The sequence below is a fragment of the Podarcis erhardii genome (genome assembly GCF_964252035.2).
Source record: "Podarcis erhardii genome assembly, chromosome: 13".
NCBI lineage: Eukaryota > Metazoa > Chordata > Lepidosauria > Squamata > Lacertidae > Podarcis > Podarcis erhardii.
The window spans coordinates 40,463,244-40,490,061 of NC_138502.1; the positions used below are offsets into that span (position 1 = coordinate 40,463,244).

The window sequence follows — 26,818 nt, forward strand, 5'->3', positions numbered from 1 at the left end:
TCTTCCCATTCTGCATGATGTGGAGCTGTGTATAATTCAGAAGCGGCAAACCTTTTCCCCCGTAGAAGCTGCCCCGGTGGAAACGATGGCCTACTGACGCTTTGAGTTGCTACTTCTCACAATTGCATCCCATGCTTTCTCTGAGGAACTCAGGGGTAGCAGGCACAGGGTTAATGCCATTTCCTCCTCTCAACAACCCTGCAGGGTAGGCCAGTCTAGTCTAAGACATAATTGACCAGACTGAGGTCACCCAGTGAGTTTCATTAAACCCACTACGCAAAGCGCTCCATCTTTTATATCTCTTGGTATGCCTTGGCACTTAGCACAGCAAAGACTCTCGCGTCCTTTTTCCAGGGACCTTGGTGCCACTGATGTGACCCCAGAGATATTGGAGGCCCTTCTCAGAACCTGTCTGCAACTGAAAACTCTGTAAGTGTTGTGTGTGGACCTTTTATTTTGTTGGAGAAGGAAAAACTGAAAATGGCAGCTAATCTTATCTTACTTACCTTTTCCCTTTGTGTTCCTCCTGTTGTCACTCAAGTATCTGGGCTGTTTGCGCTCAGATTGCTGGTAAATTGCAACGAGAAGAGGCTAAAGATGTTTGTCGTTTTTTCCGTCTGCAGCATCTTGCCCAGAAAGATGGCCTGTTGCCTCTGCCATATTCAGGACGACATTGAGCTTTTGTGTGAATCGGTCAAGTTGGATTGTGCCAACACATGTACCGCTAACGTCACTTTGTGTGGTAGGTTTGTTTTTTTAAATTAAAACGTTTGTTTCTGTCTGTCTAGTTTCACACAAAGGCTGGGTAGAAACTATACCTCCATTTTCGAATGTAATCCATTCCAGAAGACCGTTCAACTTCCAAAACGTTCAAAAACCAAAGCATGCATTTCCGGAAGCATTTACATCCAGAAAACTCAATACGGAAGCCACGTGGCACATTCAGCTTCCAAAAAGCGTTCAGAAACCGAAGCAGGTTTTTGGCGTTTGGAAGCTGAAACGTTTGTCTTCCGAGACGTTCGAAAACCGAGTTACCACTGTATCTTTAAAGCAAATGTGAAGCACAATCGTTCCCTCAAAGAATTCTGGGCCTTGTGGTTTGTTAAGGGTTTCTGGGAACTGTAACTCTGTGAGGGGCAAACCACACTACCCAGAATTTCTTGAGGGGAAGAATGTGCTTTAATGGTATCGTATGCAACCCAGCCTAAGGGGGGGAAATGTTGGGAAATGGAACACATTAACAAATGACGCCAGAAACGCCAGTGTTCAAAATGGGACCAAAATCTAAACAAATCCACAAAGTGCAATCTTTTTGCCCCCAGAATCCTGCATTTAGGCTCTTCCTCCACATTTCTAATTGGCCGTGGTTGACCTTCTAAAAGGAAACTTACCGTATTTTTCGCCCTATAGGACACACTTTTTCCCCTCCAAAAATGAAGTGGAAATGTGTGTGCGTCCTATGGGGCGAATGCAGGCTTTCGCTAAAGCCTGGAGAGTGAGAGGGGTCGGTGCGCACCGACCCCTCTTGCTCTCCAGGCTTCAGGAAGCTCTGCGCAACCCTTGGGAGACCAGCGTGACTTTGTGCCGGGCTCCCGAGGGCTGTGCAGAGCTGCCTGCAATCCTGGGCTTCGCGCAGCTTTGCGCAACGCTAGGGAGCCTGGCGCGAAGTCGCGCCGGTCTCCTGAGGGTTGCGCAGAGCTACCTGCATTCTGAAGCCTGCGGCGCACTGAAGAGCGCGCCCGGGCTTCGCGCAGCTCTCCGTAAGCCTGTGGAGACCGGCGCGACTTCCCGCCGGGCTCCCTAGGCTTGCGGATAGCAGGCTGTTCTCGGGGCTGGGGTTGGGGGAAGCTCGGGCTTCCCCCGCGCCAGCCCCGCGCCTGGGGGGGGGGAAATAATTTTTTTTCCCCTTTATTTCCCCCGCAAAAAAACTAGGTGCGTCCTATGGGGCGGTGCTTCCTATGGGGCAAAAATACGGTAACTGAAATAAACAGTTTAAAAGCTTACAGGTTCAGAGTAATACAGAATCTGTAAGAAACTAACACAAAGTGTGGTCAGATAAAACACAGGCATGCAAGTGGTGCTAGATTTGCAGTAGCATTGCCCCAAAACAACAGGGCTGAGGGGAAAAAAACACACACATTTGCCCCATTGAATTCAGTGGGGCTTACTCCCAGGTAGAAGGGTATAGGGTTGCAACAGGGGCCATATTCAGCCCAAACGGGACAGAATGGTCACATTCACACCATACATTTATAACATATGGCTCCCCCCCGCAAGAATCCTGGGAACTGTAGCTCACCCTTTTACAGAACTATGATTGCCAGGAACCCTGAACAATTCAAGGTTCTGAGGATTCCTTGAAGGGAAGCTGTGTGATTTCAATGTATTTATCTTATTTCCAAGTTCCCTTCCCGAAGCTCACTGCTCGTAGACACCAGACAACTCTGTTGTTCTTTCCTTGTTCTTCTTTCTCCGAGCAGAGAAAGAGGAGGTGATGAGCAAGATGCAAGAAGATGTCATAAAGGTGTTGGAAACCAGGAAGCTGAACGACAGCGGCAGCACCCTGAACATTTTGCCGGAGAGGTCTTTCCGCACCAACCTGACTCTGACCCTCACGGCCACTGAGGGCAAGTCTCACTTGGACCTCCATTTCCACCGACTCCCCACCAGCCTTTTCGAATCCGTCAAGGGCTTCAAAAAGCTGAAAAGCGAGGACCTCCTGGATGTGAAGTGGACCGACCAAAGCGAGCTGAAGAAGTTGTACCTGCTGGCCAACTTGCTGCAGGTGGCGCTCAAAGAAAAAATCGCAGAAGACGAAAGGGAGAGTCAAGGCGGGCCACAGCTGGCTCAGGAGCCTCCGAAAGCACAGCCTGCTACAGGGGCTGCCCAAGGGAAGGGAAGACACCTAAGAAGGGTGAAAAGAGAAACTTGGCATGGCAACACCCCAAGGTGGGTGGAGTCGTTTCTCAGGGCTGGCAGAGAGAGGCGAGAATTTGCAGAGTCCGCTAAGCAGCATATGGGGCAGCGAAGCAGCACAGATTCCCCTGCTAGGCCTCGGAACTGGAGGAAGCTAGCCGGGGGTCTAGTGCCTCTAAGTATGGCTCGACTCCGCCGAGCAGTGCTTGGTTCCTCTTGGAAACGCTCCGCCGGACAGTACCCGACCCAGTCCCCTCCCTTGACTGCCTCCATCATGGTGGACGAGAATCCCGAAGACATGACAGGCAAGGTAGTGATTATCTTGAAGCACCCCAACAAAACCAGCAGCACAGAACAGGGAGAGCAAACCTCTTCTGTGAAGGAGGAGGTGCAAGTAGTACCTAACCCGGTTTCACCCGTCGAGGCTCAGCCGGCCGTCGAGGCTCAGCCGGCCGTCGAGGCTCAGCCGGCCGCCGAGGCTCAGCCGGCTGCTGAGGCTCAGCCGGCCGCCGAGGCCCAACCTGCCGTCGCATCTCCACGTGAAGAGAGCACAGACAAGTCGGAGGAAATTTTGCGGGAGCGCCTGGAGTCTGAGATATTGAAGAAGGAGGAGCTGCTCAGCCAGCTGATGAAAGAAGATAAATCCAAGCCCCCGCCCGATGACTCGGAAACCTTGAACGAGATCTCTCCTGACATCACCTTGTCGCAAGAGACGCACTGGGAGCACCACGAGCAGAGGACCACCTATTCCCCGCGCCTTCAGCTCCTGCCAGCTCCAGACGACTATTTGCTTCAGGGCGACCTCTTTGAAGCGGAACTGAACAAGCGTTTGGAGCCTCTCATCCCCAACGCGCCGGTGAGGAACCTCATCTCCCACGTGATCCGCATCTTGAAGATGGACTGCACAGAACCCGCCATCCAGCTGGCTTGTGCTAAGCTCATCTCCAGGACAGGCCTCCTCATGAAGCTCTTTAGCGAGAGAGAAAACATCAAGGAGACCACCTCCCTTTGGAAGTCGTACCTTTGGTCTGCCAAGAATGCAGCCAACAAGACCACGTTGAGCCCAAGGAAAATGGGGAAACCTTCCGACGAGGTAAGGCAGCTTCCGCCAACCTGGTGCTTTCCAGATGGCATTGAGTTACAAATTCCATCGTCCCTGATCATTGGCTGTGCTGGTTGGGACTGATGGAAGTTGTGATCTGAAGACTACAGTCCAAAGTTGCAGAAGAGTGTGGGAATGTTGTGGGTAGTAGAAGAGGACATATTGATTAAATATTATCCTTCCTAACTCACACTAGTGAGTCATATATATACAGTGGTACCTCGGGTTAAATACTTAATTTGTTCCGGAGGTCCGTACTTAACCTGAAACTGTTCTTAACCTGAAGCACCACTTTAGCTAATGGGGCCTCCTGCTGCTGCCGCGTCGCCGGAGCACGATTTCTGTTCTCATCCTGAAGCAAAGTTCTTAACCTGAAGCACTATTTCTGGGTTAGTGGAGCCTGTAACCTGAAGCGTCTGTAACCCGAGGTACCACTGTATAGCAGAGCTCATTCCCCGTTTTACACAGCAAGAAGCTAGTTGCAGATTCGTTTGAATCTCTTTAGTTAAGCAATCCGATCTGGCATGCCCAGATTGGAGTATATTCCTGGGAAGACCCCTTTGATTCCCTCCTAAAAGAATAAAGAGTCTTTCTTATAAGTAATGAAAAGTTTACTCACATTCAGTTCACAGTATGATCCCTGAAGGCAGGCTTTAGCTTGTAGGGACAGGCACAGTGTGGCTTACATCCTTGTAAGGACGGGCCCATGTGCTGCTGGCAGAGAGCCAGCAGACAGCATCAGGAGCAGTGGCCAAAGTGGAAGAGAGCATCAAAAGAGAGGTGGCTGTGTGACCAGCTCCTTTTATGGGGTATCCCAAGTCACACCCACCTACCTGGTCACACGCAGGGGGAGGATGTTCCAGACCAGGTGTGACAGGAAGTCGTCTTGGCTGGAGTAACACCCCCCTGCGTGTCCACTCTGGGCAAACAGGAAGTGTTGTACTTGATTGCTTATGTTACATCCCACAAAGACTGAGGTAAGGGGCAAGTGTAGGCAAGTCTACCAGTGGTCTCTCAGAAGGCTGGCCAACGCCCAGCTTAGTTGGGTGTGCTTCTACAGTCTGTTTACCCCAGGGATTGATTTGGCATAGGTTTCTAGGAAGATTTGTTCTTACGTTTTAAACGCACTTCATAAGGGAGAAAGGAGAGGCAAAAAATTATTGATGTAGGCAGGCAATGCAAAGGTCCTTTGGCTGCCTCTGAGAAGGCCCATAGCTTTGTGGTGAACCACATGGTTAGTGTTAAGTTGTGGGTGAACATATCAGACGACACAGCGATTCTTCAAACAGCTCTTGTTTATTCACAGGCCAGAACAGAACTGAACTGAAGGGTTCAGTCAGCCTGCTTATATAGAGCTCCAGTACAACGTAACTGTAACAATTTTCTAAAACTATCCAATCACTGAATGTCACTTTCGATCCCTTATTTGCATAACTATCTACAGTATTCCCCCTGCTGGCCCAGGGTGAGAACTTCAGTACATAACAGTTAGCATACAGAAGAACCCAGATATAGGGGGGAATTCTGCATTGCTCTCCTCTTTCTTCCATCGGTGCCAGTATTTGTGCTTGTCAGGTGGAATCATTCCCCTGCTCTCCTGCGCTGTTTGGGGGGATACGTTCTCCGTACCCTCCAGAGAAGATTTGGGGGAGATGCAGGGAGTATGCAGAGGGAAGAAGTGGGAAGCCTCATCGCACTAGCAAAAAACCTTGCGCCAACTTCTCCTGGCGCGCCAGTTTAATTGAATCCAGGCCTTCGTCCCTGGCATCAATAGTTAAATATATCCCAGGCAATAAGGAAAGACATTGGTTGCCAGATTCAATAGGCTGGGCTTCATGGATCAAAATCTGATTCTAGTACAGTGGTACCTCGGGTTACAGACACTTCAGGTTACAGACGCTTCAGGTTACAGACTCCGCTAACCCAGAAATAGTACCTCAGGTTAAGAACTTTACCTCAGGAAGAGAACAGAAATCGCACGGCAGCGGGAGGCCCCATTAGCTAAAGTGGTGCTTTAAGTAAAGAACAGTTTCAGATTAAGAACGGACCTCCGGAACAAATTATATGCTTAACCCGAGGTACCACTGTATAAGGCAGCTTTATGTGTTTGTATGAGTGCAAGCCACCCTCAAACAGTGTTTGTGGCTGATGAAAGGAGAGAAACACAGAAAAAGCCAACTGCCTTATTTTACTTTTTTCTGTCCAATCTTGCAGATAGCGAGGCAGGGGATTCCAGAATATGGGTACGGCAACAAGCTGTTGCTGGCTATTTCAGTGACGGCTGTGATAATGATTATCATTTCAGTAATTTGTCTGATTGAGGTAAGCTAAATATCTGTTGTTGTTTTAAAAATCCTTATTTTGATCTCTTAACTTGCCATACCTTCCATTGCTTTGAATGGGTAGCATATACCCCCCCCCAACACACTATATTCTGCTGTTGTCGAAGGACCTTGTTCTTCACCTTAATTTAAGCCAGAGTTACACATAAGGATGAAGAATCTGTCAATTTTAATTCTCTTATTTTCTCATTTTTTCCAGTCTTAAATGCACTTTCCCACTTTTTACAGCAATTAGTGACATTTTTAAAAAAAGAAATCTGCATGAAAATTCATCAGTATTTTAGTGCAATTTTCTTATTAAACATATTTGTATACCCAATTTCGGCTGATGCGCACATTTTTGGCGTTAATGCAATGCATTTTTGTTGTTTTCACTAATATGTTTATTTTTATGCCCACATCCCCCCAATATATGCATTTTTCCCCCTAAACACAGTTGAGTTGGAGAATTGCTTTGCAAAATTTAGATAACTGTGAATTTTGAAGCATAGCTTTGTTTTGGCTCATGAACCGCTTCAGAAAGTGTGAATTTCCACTGTATTTAAATGTGCACTGAATCAATTTTCCCCTCCACCCCTACCACACACACACACACACACACACACACAAACACACAAACACACATCTCTTCTGAAATAGGTCTTCTGCTTCTATAATGTCAAGTAAATGTCTTCACAACAGGGAGTAGGGTTGAGGTATCCAAGCAGCTTTGAGCTCTAGCTCCATCCTTTTAAATAGAAAGGACCCTGCACTTGTTATCCAATGCCCATCTCAATGTCCCCCTCCCTGAGAGGTTCGGAGGGTGGCAATGTAAGAATGAGCCTTCTCTGCAATGGCTCTCAATCTATGGAATGCTCTCGCCAGAGAGTCTCACATGGTGCCATCATTGCATGTCTTAAACGCCAGGCAAAGCCATTCTTCTTTAGCCTGGCCTTCGTCATTAAATACAGTGGTGCCCCGCAAGACGAATGCCTCGCAAGACGGAAAACCCGCTAGACGAAAGGGTTTTCCGTTATGGAGGCGCTTCGCTAAACGAATTTCTCTATGGGGTTGCTTCGCAAGACGAAAAAATCTTGCGAGTTCCCGCGGTTTTTTTTCGCTCCCCCCCTTTCCTAAGCCGCTAAGCCGCTTATCAGCTGTTCCGCTGTTAAGCCGCTTAACAGCTGATCGCTAAAAGCCGCTAGACCACTAATACCGCTAATCCGCTAAGCTGTCAATGGGCTTGCTTCGCAAGACGAAAAAACCGCTAGACGAAGAGAATCGCGGAACGGATTCTTTTCGTCTTGCGAGGCACCACTGTATTCTATTGCCTGTTAAATGGGGGGGGGGGGAGAGAGTGTTATTATGATTATTTTATAATTATGCTCCGTATTACCGTATTTTTCGCTCTATAAGGCGCACCAGACCGCAAGATGCACCTAGTTTTTGGAGGAGGAAAACAAGAAAAAAAATATTCTGAATCTCAGAAGACAGAACAGCAAGAGGGATCGCTGCGCAGTGAAAGCAGCAATCCCTCTTGCTGTTCTGGCTTCTGGGATAGCTGCGCAGCCTGCATTCGCTCCATAAGACGCACACACATTTCCCCTTACTTTTTAGGAGGGAAAAAGTGAGTCTTATAGAGCAAAAAATACAGTATGTTCTTATTATTAGGCTGCATAAATTATGTTCTTAATATTGTACGCTGCCCAGGGATTTTTGGATAAAGGGTGGCATATAAATGGAATAAGTAATAATAATAGTAATAATAATTATAATTATAGGCATGACAACAAACTAGTCTCTTACTTGGCCACCCCAACCATTCCTTCTACCCACCTGTGAGTAATCTTAGAATTTTGAGTCAGTCACAATCGCTTCTTCCTCTTCTTGTTAAACAGATCTGCTCTCAGCGTTCAGCAGCTAAATCAAAGGACGGCAGCTCTGAAAAAAGGTAATTCTTCCCTATGAATCCTTAGTTCTCTGCAATTTAGATTTCTGCATGTCTCAAGCTCATGATTTGAGTGCTGGGGATTCTATCCTTTCCTCTGTGAGAACAACAATTACCGGTAGTTGTCCCCCCAACAATTAGTTAAGGAAAATCAAGTCCTATACCAGGCACCCCCAACCTTCGTCCCTCCAGATGTTTTGGACTACAATTCCCATCATCCCTGACCACTGGTCCTGTTAGCTAGGGATCATGGAAGTTGTAGGCCAAAACATCTGGAGGGCTGCACGTTGGGGATGCCTGTCCTATACTGTAGCTTCCTACTACATATTTAAGAGCAAGTCAAATTTATCCCTTAGCAGTAGAACATTTCATTTTAGGGGGTGAAGCTTAATTTGTGCAAATTTCTTCAGTGAGGGGTCTTAAAAATACGTTTTGGGGTGTAAGGAATCCAAATCTGCTATTATTTTTGTGATCTGGACAACATTTAGCTTGTTAAGTATGTTTGATGAGGAAGAACGCAAACTGCTTTTGGAAAACCAAAGAATTTTAATTTTACTTTCTAAAAGGGTTAGGTAATGCTAGATAATTAATAAATACTAAAACTGCAAGTACTTGATTTTTAAAACTGATTTCTATGTAATTTTTACACACATTTTACTTACCAAACAAAACTAAATTATATTAATCTAGCCAAAATATATTTTGAATTCCCAGTGTTATGAATTTTCAATATCCCCTCATTTGGGGAATTTCGAAGTTGGAAAATTCAACACGCCCTGCCTTAGCAGCCTTTTGTCTTAAAACAAAACCCCATGTTTCTACGGAGAGGTGTGCCAATGTCTTCCTTTTAAACTGGTCTAGTAATCAGTGTATCTTTAGTTGTGTGTGTGCCAAATTTTGGATTTGTTGGTGGTCTGTAGGTGGAGCTCCCATTGTTCAGTCCCTGCTCCTGCCCACCTAGCAGTTTGAAAGCACGTCAAAGTGCAAGTAGATAAATAGGTACCACTCTGGCGGGAAGGTAAACGGCATTTCTGTGCGCTGCTCTGGTTCGCCAGAAGCGGCTTAGTCATGCTGGCCACATGACCCGGAAGCTGTCTGTGGACAAACACCGGCTCCCTCGGCCTATAGAGCAAGATGAGCGCCGCAACCCCAGAGTCATCCGCAGCTGGGGTACCTTTACCTTTACCTTTTAGGTGAACTTTAGTCACTTCAAAGTAATTTTGCAACCATATGTTCAGGAAGGCAAGTAGAAGCATTATTGTCTATACACCTACTTCAGTATGCATGGAGGCGCATTTTGGACATCCGCCTCAAAGTTCAGGGTGTGGCGGCAGGACCTATTGCCATTTGCATGTTCCTTGTGCATACAGAGAACAGCCCTAATAATTGAAAAAAGCTCTTGAGAGAGAGCGACAGAAAGATTCATGTCTCATTTTAAGGTGTTTCCAGTAACCAGGACAGCTTTATGCTACCAAACTGAATCTCTCTCACATTAATGTGAAAAAGTACCTGAAACATTTGTGGAAGAAGTGTACAAATGCCAGTGATTACATTTTAAAACCCGGATCGCAGATTTAAGAGGCGGGAATTCGTAAAGCATTGCACTGAGATTCAAAATTTTGTTTATTGCTCATTCATAAGTTCATTCATAGGGACATGGGTGGCGCTATGGGTTAAACCACAGAGCCTAGGTCTTACCGATCAGAAGGTTGGCGGTTCGAATCCCCGTGACGGGGTGAGCTCCCGTTGCTCGGTCCCTGCTCCTGCCAACCTAGCAGTTCGAAAGCACATCAAAGTGCAAGTAGATAAATAGGTACTGCTCTGGCGGGAAGGTAAACGGCGTTTCCGTGTGCTGCTCTGGTTCGCCAGAAGCAGCTTAGTCATGCTGGCCACATGACCCGGAAGCTGTACGCAGGCTCCCTCGGCCAATAAAGTGAGATGAGCGCCGCAACCCCAGAGTCGGCCACGACTGGACCTAGTGGTCAGGAGTCCCTTTACCTTTAAGGTATCTGCACACACCATCAGAAGGTCTTTTACATCTTCCTAGAACTAATACCAAGCACACACATTTCTCCTTTTTATTTTATTTTCTTTCTTTTTTTACATTAAAGGACCTTTCTGGGCAGAAGGAAGAAAGGCGCAGACAGACAGGTAAGTCGTCTCATTGGGCCTGAGAGATTTGGGTCCCCATTTCCATCTGAACTAGGGATGCATTGTGTGACCTTGGGCAAGCCCCTGTTTATTTCCCTTACTAAGCATCTAGTCCAGGGGCACCAGCGGTTTGTGGACTACAACTCCCATCATCCCTAGCTAGCAGGACCAGTGATCAGGGGTGATGGGAGTTGTAGTTCAGAAACAATTGGCGGCCCAAGTTTGGGGAAACCTTGATCTGGTGTCAGTAAACAGCCAGGAGTCCTTTGGGAATGATGGAGGCAGCAATCTGCTGTTGTTTGTCCCCAAATCTGAAAATGAGAGATAATTACTGCCTCTCAAGATTCTGCCAGTTTCTGTTTCTTCCCGTTTCTCATTTTCCCAATCTTAACTTCAGTTTGCCCAATTTCTGCATCTGTTTGCAATTAAAAAAAAGTAAATTTAAATTTAAATTTTTTAAAAAACAATTTTTCAAAATGTAAAATTATATATATATGTATATATATATCTGCATTACAACTGCATCTGTTTGCAATTTTATATATATATATATATATATATATATATATATATATATATATATATATATGCTTTCGTAGATTTTCACGGGTACAGGAATGCAGGTTTTGGTGTCCTCGGGTGTCTTCCCGTGTAAAAGTTGGGGTGTCTAGGCGACGTTTCGACGAGGTCTCACTCGTCATCTTCAGGCTGGTGCTTTCGGCTTCTTGTTACTGGAACAGAGCAGGATCTCAGTGTTTGAGTTCCTATAAATACTGTAGAGGGGGTGTGGTGTATAGCCTCCAATGTTCTGGGCAGAGAGGAAGTTCCCAGGCTAGTGTGCCTTTTCTTCTTTTGTTCCTTAATTACTTGAGAGATATCTTGAGTGATTTCTTGAGTGATATCCTGAGTACCACTTAGGTGGGTCATTAGGTGTGGATTAGTTGTTAAAGTCTTTGTGTCTTGACCTCTTGAACTTTGTGAAGAGTTTTCCTGAGAAGATGGCTGTACTGTACTTAGTTGTGCTCTGGCTTGGCTTCGTGTATAGGGGCGAGCTGTGGTTTTGTGGCTTGTGTCAGCCAGATCTGTGTAGGGATTGCAGGGGGGTGCAGCATCCGGAGGTGCCACCATGGATTGGCTACTGGATGGTGTCTGTAATTCATCACCATCCAGTAGCCAATCCATGGTGGCACCTCCGGATGCTGCACCCCCCTGCAATCCCTACACAGATCTGGCTGACACAAGCCACAAAACCACAGCTCGCCCCTATACACGAAGCCAAGCCAGAGCACAACTAAGTACAGTACAGCCATCTTCTCAGGAAAACTCTTCACAAAGTTCAAGAGGTCAAGACACAAAGACTTTAACAACTAATCCACACCTAATGACCCACCTAAGTGGTACTCAGGATATCACTCAAGAAATCACTCAAGATATCTCTCAAGTAATTAAGGAACAAAAGAAGAAAAGGCACACTAGCCTGGGAACTTCCTCTCTGCCCAGAACATTGGAGGCTATACACCACACCCCCTCTACAGTATTTATAGGAACTCAAACACTGAGATCCTGCTCTGTTCCAGTAACAAGAAGCCGAAAGCACCAGCCTGAAGATGACGAGTGAGACCTCGTCGAAACGTCGCCTAGACACCCCAACTTTTACACGGGAAGACACCCGAGGACACCAAAACCTGCATATATATATATATATATATATATAATCTATATGCATTATTTCAATGCAGTTTTCTGAACAGAAGCACCTCAAGCCTACATCTGGCTAATAAAATCATGAAATAATAACTTGAATTAGAATACAAAAATGGTAGGTGTGAGGAGGTCAAGGAAATAAGTAAAGGAAGAAAACTATGTAAAGGTTCGATTTGTTCTTTTTTTAAAAAAATGATTGTATTTTTTTCTTTTTTCTTTTTCTTTTTTCTCTTTTTTCTTTTTGTAACCTTTAAAATTTTGAAGAAATATTATTTTAAAAAATTAAATAAAATCATGTTTGCACTATGCCTTTAATATATGCATATTCATGGGAGAACCCCTCTGCGAAATATGAAGAAAGCTAATTGTGTAGGATTGCTGCATTTCAGTTGGCACATTGGTTTGGGGAGCGTGAATTAGGAAATTCCACATTGAAATGTGGACCACGTGAACATCTCCCCCATTCTTACCTGCACTGCAAATGTTGTCGGACTCCCATCAGCCCCAGCCATCCTGGGTAATGGTCATGGATGATAGGAGTTGTATTAGCCCAACCACATCGGAGAGGTCAGCAGGCATGTTACCTCCGATCTTGATTCCGACGGTCCTAACTCTCAAAGGGCTCCCTCGCTTTGTGACCCATTCTCTCTTCTTCTTTTTAAATTAATTTTAATGTACAATTTTTTAAAAGACATACCACACAAATTCTTACATACATATTCTTATTTGGACTTCCTTCAACACCTCTGATAATCCTCCGTCCTGTTCACTTCTCCTGCAATTCTTAACTTAATATTGCCTTTACCTTTCTTAACAAATCATCTCCCCCTTTCCATTTTTACAATATTTCTTAAGTTACTCCTCACAGAACCTCTTGTAAACCTACAAACGTAATTTGATCATCACAAATATTTTTCAAATACTCCATAAATTTAGTCCAGTCTTCGGTAAACCTCTGGTCCCGCCGGTCTCGGGTCTTTCCTGTTAGCTTGTCTAATTCTGCGTAGTCCATTAATTTCATCCTCCATTTTTCTAACGTTGGTAGTTCTTCTTGTTTCCATTCTTTGTGACCCATTCTCACATCCCTTCTTCCTTCTCAGGGTTCTGTCGACAAGCCCCTTTGGCTCAAAGACATGTATCAGCCTCTGGATGATGCTCGGAGGAGGAGCATGATTGGTAAACTTCACGATGAAGAGACCTCGGATGAGGAAGATATATTCAACTGGGCCAAATCAAGGTAGGAATGAATGAGCTGCTGCAACCAGACTTGTATGATTTGCAGCTTCCTTTAAACACACACACACACACATTTTTTGCTCTTATGGCTGCAGATGAAACCTGGGGTAGGTGTGGATGGATTGAGTCACCTTGAAAGTCGAGTGTGGATTTCATGCTCTTTATTCAGCTCAGAGTAGTGAGGAATGGAAGTTCCCCCAAAATCTCTGCTTTATATACACTATTTACACAATGGGACCCACGTGATTGGCTAATTCCGGGATTCTCCTGTAGGCCAATCAGGTTGCGGATTCACTTCCACACGGAATTGGATTGGGTGGCTCCTGCGGACCAATCAGACTGCTGCATTCTGAATCCTATTGTTCTAGGACCAATCAGACGGCTGCATTCTGAATCCTATTGTTCTAGGACCAATCAGACTGCTGCGTTCTGGATCCTATTGTTCTAGGACCAATCAGACTGCTGCATTCTGGATCCTATTGTTCTAGGACCAATCAGACTGCTGCATTTTGGATCCTATTCAACTCAGTACATAACACACCTTTTCCGTCTTCTTCCTTTCCTGGCAGCTCTGTAACCAGCAGAATTTCAGCAGATGCACGTTTAATGAGAAAAGCTTCCTCCTTTCCATTTTTGTCTGTTACACAGCTGATTAAGGCACAGAGCCCTGCCTTATCACTTGGGGCATATGGAATCAAGACGGTGGAGACTTCAGCACTATGCAATGCATAGATTAGGGAGGCCCGACACATGTGGCCCCCGAGGCTTTACTTGTGGCCCTTGGCAACATTTGACGCCCCCACCGAGCCCTCAGGTGCTGGGCTTTAGGAAGGAGGGGTGAAGGCTCTGACAGGGTCCTAGAGCCCTCCATCCTCCATCCCAAAACTTATCTGGCGCTTTCTCAACTTTGGGAAGGAGGTGGGAGGGTTCTAGGACCCTGCCAGAGACTTGCAGTTCCTTCCCCAAACCCTACGCCTTGCCTTGCATAGCTGGCTTTGGGAAGGCGAGAGCTGGGCTGTGTGTCAAATTTTGGCCTTGCTCCCTGTCCCCAGAGTGAGAAGGCAGTGTGTAGCCCACGCGTTCTGTGTCAAAGTACTCTTGTGGCCCACTTGGTATGAAAAGTTGGACCACATTGGAATAGGTCCTTGTTCTCCCCACTTGCCCCAGGCTTGCAGAAGCAACAAGCTGCCTCCGAAGACGGTTCGGAAACTTAAACTGGTGCAGAATTCAGCGGCCGGGTTGCTCACTGGAGCAAGACGTTTGAGCATATTACACCAATACTGGTCCAGCTGCACTGGCTACCAATTACAGTGGTGCCCCGCAAGACGAATGCCTCGCAAGACGAAAAACCCGCTAGACGAAAGGGTTTTCCGTTTTTCGAGGCGCTTCGCAAGACGAATTTCCCTATGGGCTTGCTTTGCAAGACGAAAACGTCTTGTGAGTCTTGCGAGTTTTTTCCCTTCCCCCCCTTTTTCTAAGCCGCTAATAGCCGCTAAGCCGCTAATAGCGCTAATCCGCTAAGCTGCTAATAGAGGTGCTTCGCAAGACGGAAAAACCGCAAGACGAAGAGACTCGCGGAAGGAATTATTTTCATCTTGCGAGGCACCACTGTAGTTTCCGGCCCAATTCAAAGTGCTGGTTTTGACCTATAAAGCCTTAAAAGGCTCAGGACCCCAATACCTCAAGGACCGCCTCTTCCCATATGAACCTACCTGAACCCTGCAACCACCATCTGAGGCCCTCCTTTGTGTGCCCCCTCCTTGAGAGGTTCAGAGGGTGGCAACACAAAAACAGGCCTTCTCTGCAGTGGCTCCCCATCTATGGAATGCTCTCCCCAGGGAAGTTCGCCTGACGCCTTCACTATACACCTTTAGGCGTGAGGCAAAAACGTTCCTTTTAAACCAGGCCTTTGCCTGACTTGATCTACATCCTATACCCTTTTTTAAAAGCTGGCTCTTGGGGGGGGGGGCTTCTTGGGTTGTTGTTTCTGTTTGGATTGTATTTGATACTATATATGGACTGCCCTGAGACCTTCGGGTATAGGGCAGTATAGAAAGAAAATAAATAAATACAGTAGATAGATGATAGAGATAGATAGATACAGTGGTGCCCCGCAAGACAAACGCCTCGCAAGACGAAAAACCCGCTAGACGAAAAGGTTTTCCATTTTGGAGGCGCTTCGCAAAACGAATTTCCTTATGGGCTTGCTTCGCAAGACGAAAGCCCATAGGGAAATCTCCGGGACAGCGGGGAAGCGCAGCGCGACTTCCCCACTGTCCTCGGACCTCCTCCGAAGGCTGGCGGTGGGGCGGAGAGACCTCCTCCCACCGCCAGCCTTCGGAAGGCTGCTCTGAAGGCTGGCGGTGGGAGGAGGTCTCTCCGCCCCACCAGCAGCCTTCGGAAGGCTGCTCCGAAGGCTGGCGGCGGGAGGAGGTCTCTCCGCCCCACCGGCAGCCTTCGGAAGGCTGCTCCGAAGGCTGGCGGCGGGAGGAGGTCTCTCCGCCCCACCGGCAGCCTTCGGAAGGCTGCTCCGAAGGCTGGCGGTGGGGCGGAGAGACCTCCTCCCGCCACCAGCCTTCGGATGGCTGTCCTGAAGACTTGCGGTGGGAGGAGGGTTTTCCTTCCCACCGCCAACTTTCAGAATGCTGTTCTGAATGTTGGCGTGGGGAGGAAAAACCCTCCTCCCACCGCAAGCCCCGGGAACAGAGGAGAAGCGCTGCGCGCCTTCCCCTCTGTTCCCGTATCTGTCCTGAAGGCTTGCGTGGGGAGAAAAGCCCTTCTCCGCACCGCCAGCCTGGCAAGCGGTCTCCATAGGAACGCATTAATTGATTTTCAATGCATTCCTATGGGAAACCGTGCTTCGCAAGACGAAAAACTCGCAAGAAGAAAAAACTTGCGGAACGAATTAATTTCGTCTTGCGAGGCACTACTGTAGATAGATAGATAGATAGAGAGATAGATAGATAGATAGATAAGGTGTAGTAAAGAACTACAGTGGTACCTCGGGTTAAGTACTTAATTCGTTCCGGAGGTCCGTTCTTAACCTGAAACTGTTCTTAACCTGAAGCACCACTTTAGCTAATGGGGCCTCCTGCTGCCGCCGCGCCGCCACCGCATAATTTCTGTTCTTATCCTGAAGCAAAGTTCTTAACCTGAGGTAATATTTCTGGGTTAGCGGAGTCTGTAACCTGAAGCGTATGTAACCCGAGGTACCACTGTACTGCCACGGGGGCCAGATTAAATTGACCAGACTTTGGACATGCCTGACCCAGAGTCTTAACTCAGACTAGATCTAGACGCATCAAAGAAGTGATTCTGTCATACAGGGAAATCCCGTTGGTGAAAATGGGACTCCGCTGCGCCAATGTAGCCGAGTTCTAACTGTGCTAAGTTTCAAAACCCTTCAGACTTGACTGCCGTACAACCTAACCTCTGCTCTTCTCTGTTTTCCAGGGAACCACCCCCTGTGGAAAAGCCCAGTTCAGTAAAAGTGTAAGTATCCCCATGCAGTACGTCTCTGGGCTGTTAGTTATGCCCTAGGTTTAAAAAATGGGGTTCGCCCGGGATGCAACCTGATGCTACAGAGTTAAATTTGTGCTTTTGCTGATTTGCAAAGCAAAAGATGATGTGGAAATTCTCTAAGTTTTGTATTCCGAAAAGAATTCTGCTACCTAACGGAATACGTATCTGGAAAGGAGAATAATCTCACACTCCAATCCTCAGCCCTGCTAAACCGCCCCACTTAAAGTGAAACTGAGGACCCCTTCAGACATCTTATATACTGCACATTCATGCCTCAACCAGCGCCCAGGACCTTTTCAACAGCGGCTCCAGCCTGGTGGAACTCTCTGTCTCATGAGTTGTTCCGCCTGGCCTTTGGCTTGGAATCAACTTGATTCCCTCCCCCTCTTTCTTTTTTCCTTTCTCCTCCTGTGATGGAACTCCTATTTGGGGACTTCCCTGGCTTTTTTCTGGCCCATGTAGGACCAGTCTGGATAGTTAGCCTTGGTGAAGACCTGATGTTTTCATCCCCCAAAAAGTTTTTGATTTGAGTTTCCATTGAAATGAGGCTGCATTTTAATGTTTTAATGTTGTATTTTAATCTTGTTTTTAAGTTGTATTTCAATCAATTTGTTTTTATATTGGTTGTTAGTCGCCCTGAAGCCCAGTCTTGGCTGGGGAGGGTGGGATAAAAATATATATTTTAAAATTATTATTATTATTATTTGTGCTCATGATGCTATTGGGGGTCATACACTAACTCACATTCAATACTGTTTGTGCTTTCAAAGGTTTTTTGGGGTATTAACACTGCTTCATTTTCAGGCAATGCCTATCCTGTAACGTCCTGGTGAAATCCCTTAGCTTTTTACACCACAGAAGTTCTGGTTTGCTTTTGTCCTGCTTTTTTTGTGGAGTTTCAGCCCCTCTGGGGGACGCGGGTGGCGCCGTGGGTAAAACCTCAGTGCCTAGGGCTTGCCAATCGTATGGTCAGCGGTTCGAATCCCCGCAACAGGGTGAGCTCCTGTCGTTCGGTCCCAGCTCCTGCCCACCTAGCAGTTCGAAAGCACCCCTAAGTGCAAGTAGATAAATAGGTACTGCTTTATAGCGAGAAGGTAAACGGCGTTTCCGTGTGCGCTGGTGCTGGCTCGCCAGAGCAGCTTCGTCACGCTGGCCACGTGACCCAGAAATGTCTCTGGACAGCGCTGGCCCCCAGCCTCTTAAGTGAGATGGGCGCACAACCCTAGAGTCGGACACGACTGGCCCGTATGGGCAGCCCCTCTGGACAAACATAACGTGGTAGTACAAGGGAAGCATCGCAACACAAACTAAAGCAGAATAAATCCAGCCCGACACACTACTATTGTGTCAAGAACTTGTTGCACGATACACCTACAATGTTTTTTTTTTTTTTAAAAAACGCAACCCTATTCATGAAGGCTACTCGGAAGTAAGCTGCATTGTGTTCAAAGGAAATTGCTCCCAGGTAATTGGGTTTGGGTTGGCATAATACCGTATTTTCGCTCTATAAGACGCAATTTTCCCCCTCCAAAATTTCAGGGAAAATGTGTGTGCGTCTTATGGAGCGAACGCAGGCTCCTTGGCTTCAGCGATAGCAAAGCGAAACCTCCGAAGCGCAGTGGGAGCACTCCGACTGCGCTCCAGAGGCTTTGCGTTGCTTTCGCTGAAGCCTGGAGAGCGAGAGGGGTTGGTGCGCATCAACCCCTCTTGCTCTCCTGGCTTCAGGGATAGCTGCCTGAAGCCTCCGGAGTGCAGCGCGAACTCCCACTGCGCTCCGGAGGCTTCGGGTTTTTTCCTGAAGGCGAAGGCAATGTGGGAGAGGGAGAGCTGCGCAGTACCCCTTCAGCTAAGCGGGAGGTGAAATGGAAGGGGCTCCGTTTCTCCTGCCGCTTTGCTGAAGGGGCGCTGCGCAGAGAGGGGGAGATTTTTTTCTCTTGTTCTCCCCCTCTAAAACAAGGTGCGTCCTATGGTCGGGTGCGTCCTATACAGCGAAAAATACAGTACTTTCCCCTGTGCCCTGTTTTACAACACACCTATCTTGGACAGCTCATGTCATGAGCAGCTTCAAATAAAATTGCTATATTTGGAGCCGGCTTTTTATGTGATGACCAGGAGGAGAGTGAAGGGAGCACAATCCCTGAGTGCAATCGACTTCCCTTAACCTCTGTTTTTCTTGCTTTGACAGAGTTGAAGAGCCCCCTGTTAAAAAGGCCAGTTCAAAGAAACTGTGAGTATTATTATGCAACCGCAAAATTATCAGCCTTGGCTCTAACTTTTTCCTCTTGCAGCTAGGCATTAGGATACAACCTAGAGGGTTGACAGCTCCACCAGCAAGACACCTGAATTGCTTGGCATCTGAATCATACTTAAGCAGATCTGTTGTGCTCCTGGTCTACTGCCCCCTGCACAACATCCGAATGTAGGGTATTCTGTGTCCCAGTGTATTTAAGGGCCTGTCCACACCAGAGCAAAAGTGGACACCCCCCCCTCAGGTTGTCCCAAATCTTTTCCCCTTTGAATGTGAGTTGTTGTTGTTGTTGTTGTTGTTGTTGTTTATCCTGGCTGTTTCGGACTTTCCAGGTATAAAGGGGAAAAGATTTGGGACAATACTGGGATGGGAAAGTCATTGAGTGGGTGTCCCTAGATTAATGGAGAGAGAGGGGTTGGTGCGAATCAACATTTTGCCCTGATTTTAGACTCTTGCCTGAAATCCTGAAGAGATGCTGCTTTTCGAAGAACCCCATGTTCCAAACTGAAGTGTTCATCTCCTTCTTTTCCCCCTTTCTCCATTCCCTCTGCTTCCTCTGTTGTCTCCTTTGTGTCCGTTATAGATTGTAAAGTTCCCTGGGGCAGATACCTGCCCCTCTCATTCCTTGCAATGCACCACGCGCATGGAAGGTGTTACTACGTTAACCATCATAACGAAATATGCTGCCACGGTGCATGGGGGTTTCATTAGGTTACAATGCCTGGTGGCCACTGACTGATACCTCCATGAATCTGCCTTTTGAAATCCACTTGAGCCAGCGGCTAACACAGCATGTTGCAGCAGTGAATTCCATGAGTTAATTCCATGCCGTGCGACGAAGAAGCACTTTCTTTTGTCTATAATAATAAATAATAATAATAATAATAATAAAATTTATTTATATCCCGCCCTCCCTAGCCAAAGCTGGGCTCAGGGCGGCTAACAACAATAAAAGAGTACAACATTCTAAAATCATTTCATTATAAAATTAATGCCCTGAATCTTATGCCAATCAATTGATGCAGCTCTTCTACAGACTAGATCTATGTGGTGTGGATGTATTATGGAACCAAGCTAAAGTTGGTTCTCTCCCCCCCCCCCCCCCCCGCCGCTGCCCCAGTTCCTTATTCCAACTGAAATATACTCGGAGTCGAGAGTGGATTTCATGCTCTTTATTCAACTCATAGTGGTGAGGAGGAATGGAAGTTCCCCCAGAATGTCTGCTTTATATACATTATTTACACAATGGGCCCCATTTGATTGACTAATTCCGGGATTCACCTGTAGGCCAATCTGGTTGCGGATTCACTTCCACCTGGAACTGGATTGGGTGGCTCCTGTGGACCAATCAGACTGCTGCATTCTGAACCCTATTGTTCTAGGACCAATCAGACTGCTGCATTCTGAATCCTATTGTCCTAGGACCAATCAGACTGCTGCCTTTTGGGTTTGGGTAAAGTTTGCATCCTTCTGCACTCCAAAACAAGCATGGGGCTACCCCGTATCGCAGACCTCCACGAGTCTCTTTGAGATGCACCTGCACTCTGTCCAGCCCAAAATACTCCCTAAAATAAGCTTTGATGTATCCCAAATGATACATCTCAACAGTCAGGAGATGCTTCCATGTGTGAAAACGTGTAGATCAGGTCCAGACCACTGCTTCATTTTGGTGCAAGTCTCAGATCTGCTGCCCCCACACCAACAACTGCTAAAGAAGACTGTATCAGTGAATAAGCAGATGGGGTGAGGCATTATCCCAAACGACATATCCACACCATCTGGAGGCTGTCTGTCTCCTACCAAATGGCCTCATATGTCTGGTCCGGTGCTTAATTTCCCCCAAGTCATTCTCAGGCATGCTGTCCCTGTGCCAATCCTTTTCTCGATACAGGCAGAAACCAAAAACGGACGGGGGATTTATGCCGAAGCATTTTTAATAACTGGACGAGGATCTGGGTGCTTGCCCATCCAGTGACCTGTATTGGCTTACACAAAAACAAAAAGATAAGGCCGTAGATTATGCTAGCTGGTCTTATTCAGGGCAGTCTCTGTTGTGTCGGAGTTTGCCATTTGAGTTGATCCAAAGTGGGGTGCACGCATCTCGATCCTTATTAATTTGCATGTGACACAGGCTCATAGCTGTCAACCGTCCCTTATTTGGCGGGAAACTTCCTTATCCCAGCGCCGTGTCCCACTGCCGTCCCTTATTGATGATGTCCCTTAAATTTCCCGGGTTTCATGCTCGCCCGGCTCAGGAGGGAAGCAGCGGCTCGGGGTCCTCCGCCGTGAGAGAGAGCGTGCGCTGGCATTGTCGTCCTGGTGCGAGGAGTTCCATCAGCCCTTCCCCGCCCACGACTCTCGCCCACGCCGCCCACGAGCCCGGAGGTGGCAGTGGTGGCGGCAGCTGAGGAGGCGGCCTGAGGGAGGAGGAAGAGGAGGGGATGGGGAGGGACGCAGAAGGGCGGCGCTTCAGCGGCCGCTGCGGCGCCACAACCGCCTCATGCTGGATTGACAGCATCTGTCAATCCTACGAATGTATGTAACTCTTTACAATAGCAAAATCCCTTATTTTGGCTGCTGATCCCTTATTTTCGAGGCTGCTGGTCCCTTATTTTCAAATCTGTAAGTTGACAGCTATGCACAGGCTGCTATATTGAATATGGAACTAGGAATCAGCCTTGTGGGGAAAGTTTCCTTGAAGGACAGTCAAACCTCGGTTCCCGAACACCTCCGTTGTCGTATGTTTTGACTCCCGAAAGCTGAAAACCCAGAAGTAAATGCTCCGGTTTTCAAATGTTTTTTGGAAGCGGAACATCTGACGCAGCTTCTGCTTGAGTACAATAAGCTCTTGCAACCGCCACGCCTTGGCTGTCAAACATTTCGGAAGTCGAATAGTTTTCTGGAAGGGATTACGTTTGACAACCAAGATTTGACTTTACAATTGTAGCTTGGGTCCTGAACGCCTTGCAAGTTGAACGGTTTGGCTCCCAAACGCCGCAAACCCAGAAGTGACTGTTCCGTTTTGCGAACTATTTTTGGAAGCCAAACATCCGACGGGGCTTCCGTGGCTTCCGATTGGCCTGCAGGAGCTTCCTGCACCCAATCAGAAGCAGTGCTTTGGTTTCCAAACGTTTTGGAAATCGAACGGACTTCCGGAACGGATTCTGTTTGACTTCCAAGGTACGACTGTATCTGAAGATGCTTAGGATGTCTCGGGCAAAAGAGGCAATGGTTGCTTAGGTTATTGAATTAATCAAAGCATCTTGCAGTACCAAAAACAAGTATATTGAGGAAGGAAGATGACAGCAGACCCTCTTTAACATCTCCTTTTTAACTCTTAATCAGGGCGCCAGAACCCCCACCTCCAGCTCCGAAGCCAGAGTAAGTAACTAACAAATGTTTGGGGTTTTTAACAGCTGGTCTGTAAGGCAGTCTGCTAGAGGAAAGGCTCGCCAGATTATATATATTAAAAATACATCAGATATGCACATCTCCACTCTACTCCCTCCCTCCCCCTACAAACTTAATACAAGATGCTTTCCATTGACACTGTAGCACATTTTCTTCTTCCTAAAAAAAAGGGGGGGGAGAATAAGAGAAGGGATCTGTTCTCTAAAAAACATAGGAATAAAAGAACTTAATCTGTAAAGAGGCAAATGGGGGGGGATTTCTTTGAGTTCCCTGCTCCCAAATTTTTAGGATGGGATATCTTAGTGGCGAAAATCTAGTGCTCTTGATCAGCCTTCAGTTTTTAAGACCAGTTTAGATTAGATAATCGGATTAGGGAAGGGAAGAGGGTCCAGTGTTCAAAATTCCCATTGTTCTAGGTGCGTTTTGTGACAGAGAATTTCATTAGTGTGAGCAGTTTCTGAACTATGGGTCGCAGGGCTCCGCCTAAGATTTCAGATTAAAACCACAGAGTGGAAGGAAAGGAGGACCTTTTTCTGCCTCCCCACTTCCAGCTACTCTCTGAAGACTGGAGAAGAGACCCTCTTAAGAATATTACGGGGGTGGTCAGGGGAGAGGCTAGACCATGTGAAAAATGAACATAATATTTCAGCTGCAGTTCATTCATTTTCAGCTTTGTGTTCTTGCTATAAAAAAAAAGAGCACCTAGGCATTCCGTTGTTGTGCCCACAACCTAGGTTTAAGGTGCCATTTAGCTCCTCGCTTTCATATCTCCATTTCTAACAGTGAGTGGGTCTATCTGAAAGTGCTCAGAGATGTGGGTTATTTCGCAGCACTCAGTTTGCTTCAAGCTGCGAGGGAACAGCAACTCTGCTTCCACACCTTGGGAATTAGGAGTGTCCAGAAGCAAAAAGAGGACAAGGCTTCTAGCTATGCAGAAGAGGGGATTTCAGCAAGGGTCGCGTTGCTGTCTGAAATTTTGCTCTGTTGCATAACCTTGTCCCCTTTTCATCTGCCTACTATGCTTGGAATCCAAAAGTTGCCCTTTTCCACTGCCCCAAATGTGGCCATGAACATGACATGGAGTAAAAGCACACACAGCTTCAATTTAGGAGAGGGAGGTGTTAAGTTGTGGGTGAACATATCAGACGACACAGCGATTCTTCAAACAGCTCTTCTTTATTCAGAGGCCAGAACAGAACTGAACTGAAGGGCTCAGTCAGCCTGCTTATATAGAGCTCCAGTACAACGTTACTGTAGCTACTTTCTAAAACTATCCAATCACTGAACGTCACTTTCGATCCTTCATTTGCATAGCTATCTACAGTATTCCCCCTGCTAAAACTATCCAATCACTGAGCGTCACTTTCGATCCTTCATTTGCATAACTATCTACAGTATCCACCTGCTTGCCCAGGGTGAGAACTTCAGTACATAACAGAAGGGAGGGAAGGAAGGAAGGAAGGGAGGAAGGGAGGGATGTACTGATCATCTGCTGTGACGTAACTCCTGCTTTTCTCTCTTGCTCATCAGGTCTTCAGGAGGAGAAGACGATAGTGGGTCAAAGAAACCGTAAGTAGCGCCAGAGTCAGTTCCTTCTTCCATTCAAACCAGAGGTGGGCAAACCTCAAGGCCAGGGGCCAGATATCTGGCCCTTGGGATTCTTGGTTCTCTGGATGGAGGACAGAGAGGATTGTGTGAGTGCAGGCAGAAACTCACCTACTTTGCAAACCTTGCACTTATTGCTTTTCCTACTCTCTCTCTGACCCCACCCAGCACTGTCGTACGTGCCCCAAAGGTTGCCTTCAATCAGAGAAAAGTTTTCCCACCCCTCCTTCAGATGGTTTGATTTTTAGAGCTCGGCTACATAATGCATCCTATTGCAGATTCACGATCTTCAAAGCGCAGATAATTGTGCAAAGGTTTTCCCACCTTATTAATGTAGTTATTGTTAGGAACAAAATGAAACACCGTGCATTACTGGGAAAGGAGAAAGGAACTGAGCTGTGGAGGAAAGAAAATGGTGGAGGGGTTGGGGAGTAAGTTGTAGAGCAGAAGCAGTCCTGGGTGGCATGTGATGGATATATTTTTTTTCCCTTTAACGTAGAGGCTCAGAAGTCGAAACATTTATTTGCTTCATAATATCTGGAGATGATTTCCTCCCGCCCAGCCCCCTTCCTTTGATCAGCAGCCATTCCCATTGGCTTTCCGTCTTTTATTCTGTTTGGCATGAAGGTTTTGGTCTTTCTGGCACTGTAGCGCGAGACATTTTGCAAGCGCTGTGCGAAGGAACAATTTCTTTCCCGCCACATTTTCACGCACATGACATGTTTCTGGCAGAATTGCATTCTGTGGCTTCTTTGCAAATCAGACACTGGCTGCTGTGCAACTCTCTCTAAGCAAACTGGAGGCTTCTTTCCATTTTTGTTTTAGGTTTTGTTTTTAAACTGGATTTCCAGTATATATTTGTTTAAAGACAAGTCAGGAGAACCACTGGAAACTTAAAACCTAGAGACAAGCAGGGGGGAAAAAGAGTTGGAAGTGTTCAGAAAGAGGCTTCCCATCCCAGATTTCTTATGTTTCCCACTCTCTGATCGAGCAGGTTTTGCAAATGTGTGTGCGTGTGTGCATGCATTAGGCAATACAAAAACCTGCAAAACCTGTTTGGCTAGAGGCAAAAATGTGCGCACATTCTGAGCAGCAGCACCAGTTTCAAACTACCTGCCTTCATCTCTCTGAAAATAACTATTCGTCATCTCTAGTTCTGAACTGATAAAAGTCGTGTGGTAGGGCAAGGAGTTTTCCCTGGATATCTCTTCCTCTTAAGACTTGTTTAGGAATGCAGGGTATTTGCATGGGTGCAGCCATGATTTTTGTTGTGGAGAGCAGCCCAAAGTTGTTGCCCCATAAATCTGTTGAGCTTTTTGGGGGGGAAATACCCCCTAGGAGCATGCAGGGGGCAGGCTTTGGTGGGGGGGGGGAGAGACTTCTGCTGGAGGGAGGCAGAACCTCAGTTAATAGTTAAACAGTGATTCTCAACAATAGCCATGGGTATTTGTAACAAAGCTGTATGTGGCTAAAGACAGTGATTCTTGTGATGGTGTGGAATACTGCACTGCCAGCAGTCATTTTGTGCTGAGACACCTACAGCCTGTTTATCATATTAGTTCTCCAAAGCTCTTCCCATTCGGCGATCATTATTGAACGTCCAATGTCCTGTGCTCATCTAACCATTGTTGCCTTAACCACCTCCTCCTTAACTTCCCATTCCAGGAGGAGTCGATATATTCTCGAAATTACCCTGATTTTATTATTTATCAATTCTGTTTCGAGTTTAGAGGGCTGATTATCAAATCCAATCTTTTTATCTTGTTTAAATATTTTGTATATTTGATGGTATTCCAACCAACCAGCCTGTTTATCAAGATATGAGTACCTGCACCTCTTTTCCCCTCTCTTTTCTTTTTTACCCAAAAAAGAGTACTGGGTAAGGGTGGCGGGTGGAATCAGTATTATGTTTGTGTTTTTTTGTGGTTTTTTTTGAGCATATGAATCGGTTTTCCTCTATCAGATCTAGGTTTAGATTTCCTCAGGTAGGCAGAGATCTCTTTTAGGAAGTCCATCTCAGAGACATTGGGTAGTGTTTGTATTTGCTTGTTATATTTGCTTGTTCTTTTCTTTCTGCACACTTACTAGCTCTTCTAACTACAAATGGGGGAGATTTAGACTCCTTCCCCTGTAGATATCAGCAGCTAGTGCCCCCTGGGACCAAATCTAGGGACAAGAATGAAGAAATGATAGGACTTGCTTAGGATTTCTGCTTCCTCCAAGAGGTCCTTGTTGTATACATGGTCGCCAGCCAGCCAAAGCCTACTTCCGCTTAACCTTCACTAAAAGCAACACATACATATATGCACAGAACATCAACCCCCAGGTGGTTGTATAATTTGCATTCCCACCCCCCACCCCGCCAGAACCTGTTCCTAAGTTTAAGCTAAAATATTCCTGCTCTACAAACACTAATCTATTATCTCTGCCAAAGTTTGCCAACAAAGGTCTTGCAACAGCATCAATAACAGCTCACCTTAGGAGGCTGTGTTTAGGTACCGCAAGATGCCTGGTGTATACACCTGCAGCATCATAAACTAAACTAGCAGGCCAGAATTGGTTCGTGCTGGCAAATCACAGGAAAAGATTGCAGGGAACCGAGCAAAGAAGCGGGACCAGTTTGGAACATTTCTGTAGGTGGGCTAGATGTGGTC

At 46.6% G+C, this 26,818-nt stretch overlaps 1 protein-coding gene across 1 annotated transcript in view; it reads left to right on the plus strand.

The window, feature by feature from the left end:
* Window positions 1-26,818, plus strand: part of LOC309327976 (leucine-rich repeat-containing protein 37A-like) — a 43,085-nt gene that overhangs the window by 13,355 nt on the left and 2,912 nt on the right. Inside the window, exons 7-17 of the mRNA XM_081837704.1 lie at window positions 355-429; window positions 624-742; window positions 2,481-4,009; window positions 6,233-6,340; window positions 8,238-8,290; window positions 10,399-10,438; window positions 13,243-13,379; window positions 16,832-16,870; window positions 19,086-19,127; window positions 22,494-22,529; window positions 24,090-24,128. Of these exons, the coding sequence (XP_081693830.1) occupies window positions 355-429; window positions 624-742; window positions 2,481-4,009; window positions 6,233-6,340; window positions 8,238-8,290; window positions 10,399-10,438; window positions 13,243-13,379; window positions 16,832-16,870; window positions 19,086-19,127; window positions 22,494-22,529; window positions 24,090-24,128 (2,217 nt within the window). The remainder of the gene's footprint in view (window positions 1-354; window positions 430-623; window positions 743-2,480; window positions 4,010-6,232; window positions 6,341-8,237; window positions 8,291-10,398; window positions 10,439-13,242; window positions 13,380-16,831; window positions 16,871-19,085; window positions 19,128-22,493; window positions 22,530-24,089; window positions 24,129-26,818) is intronic.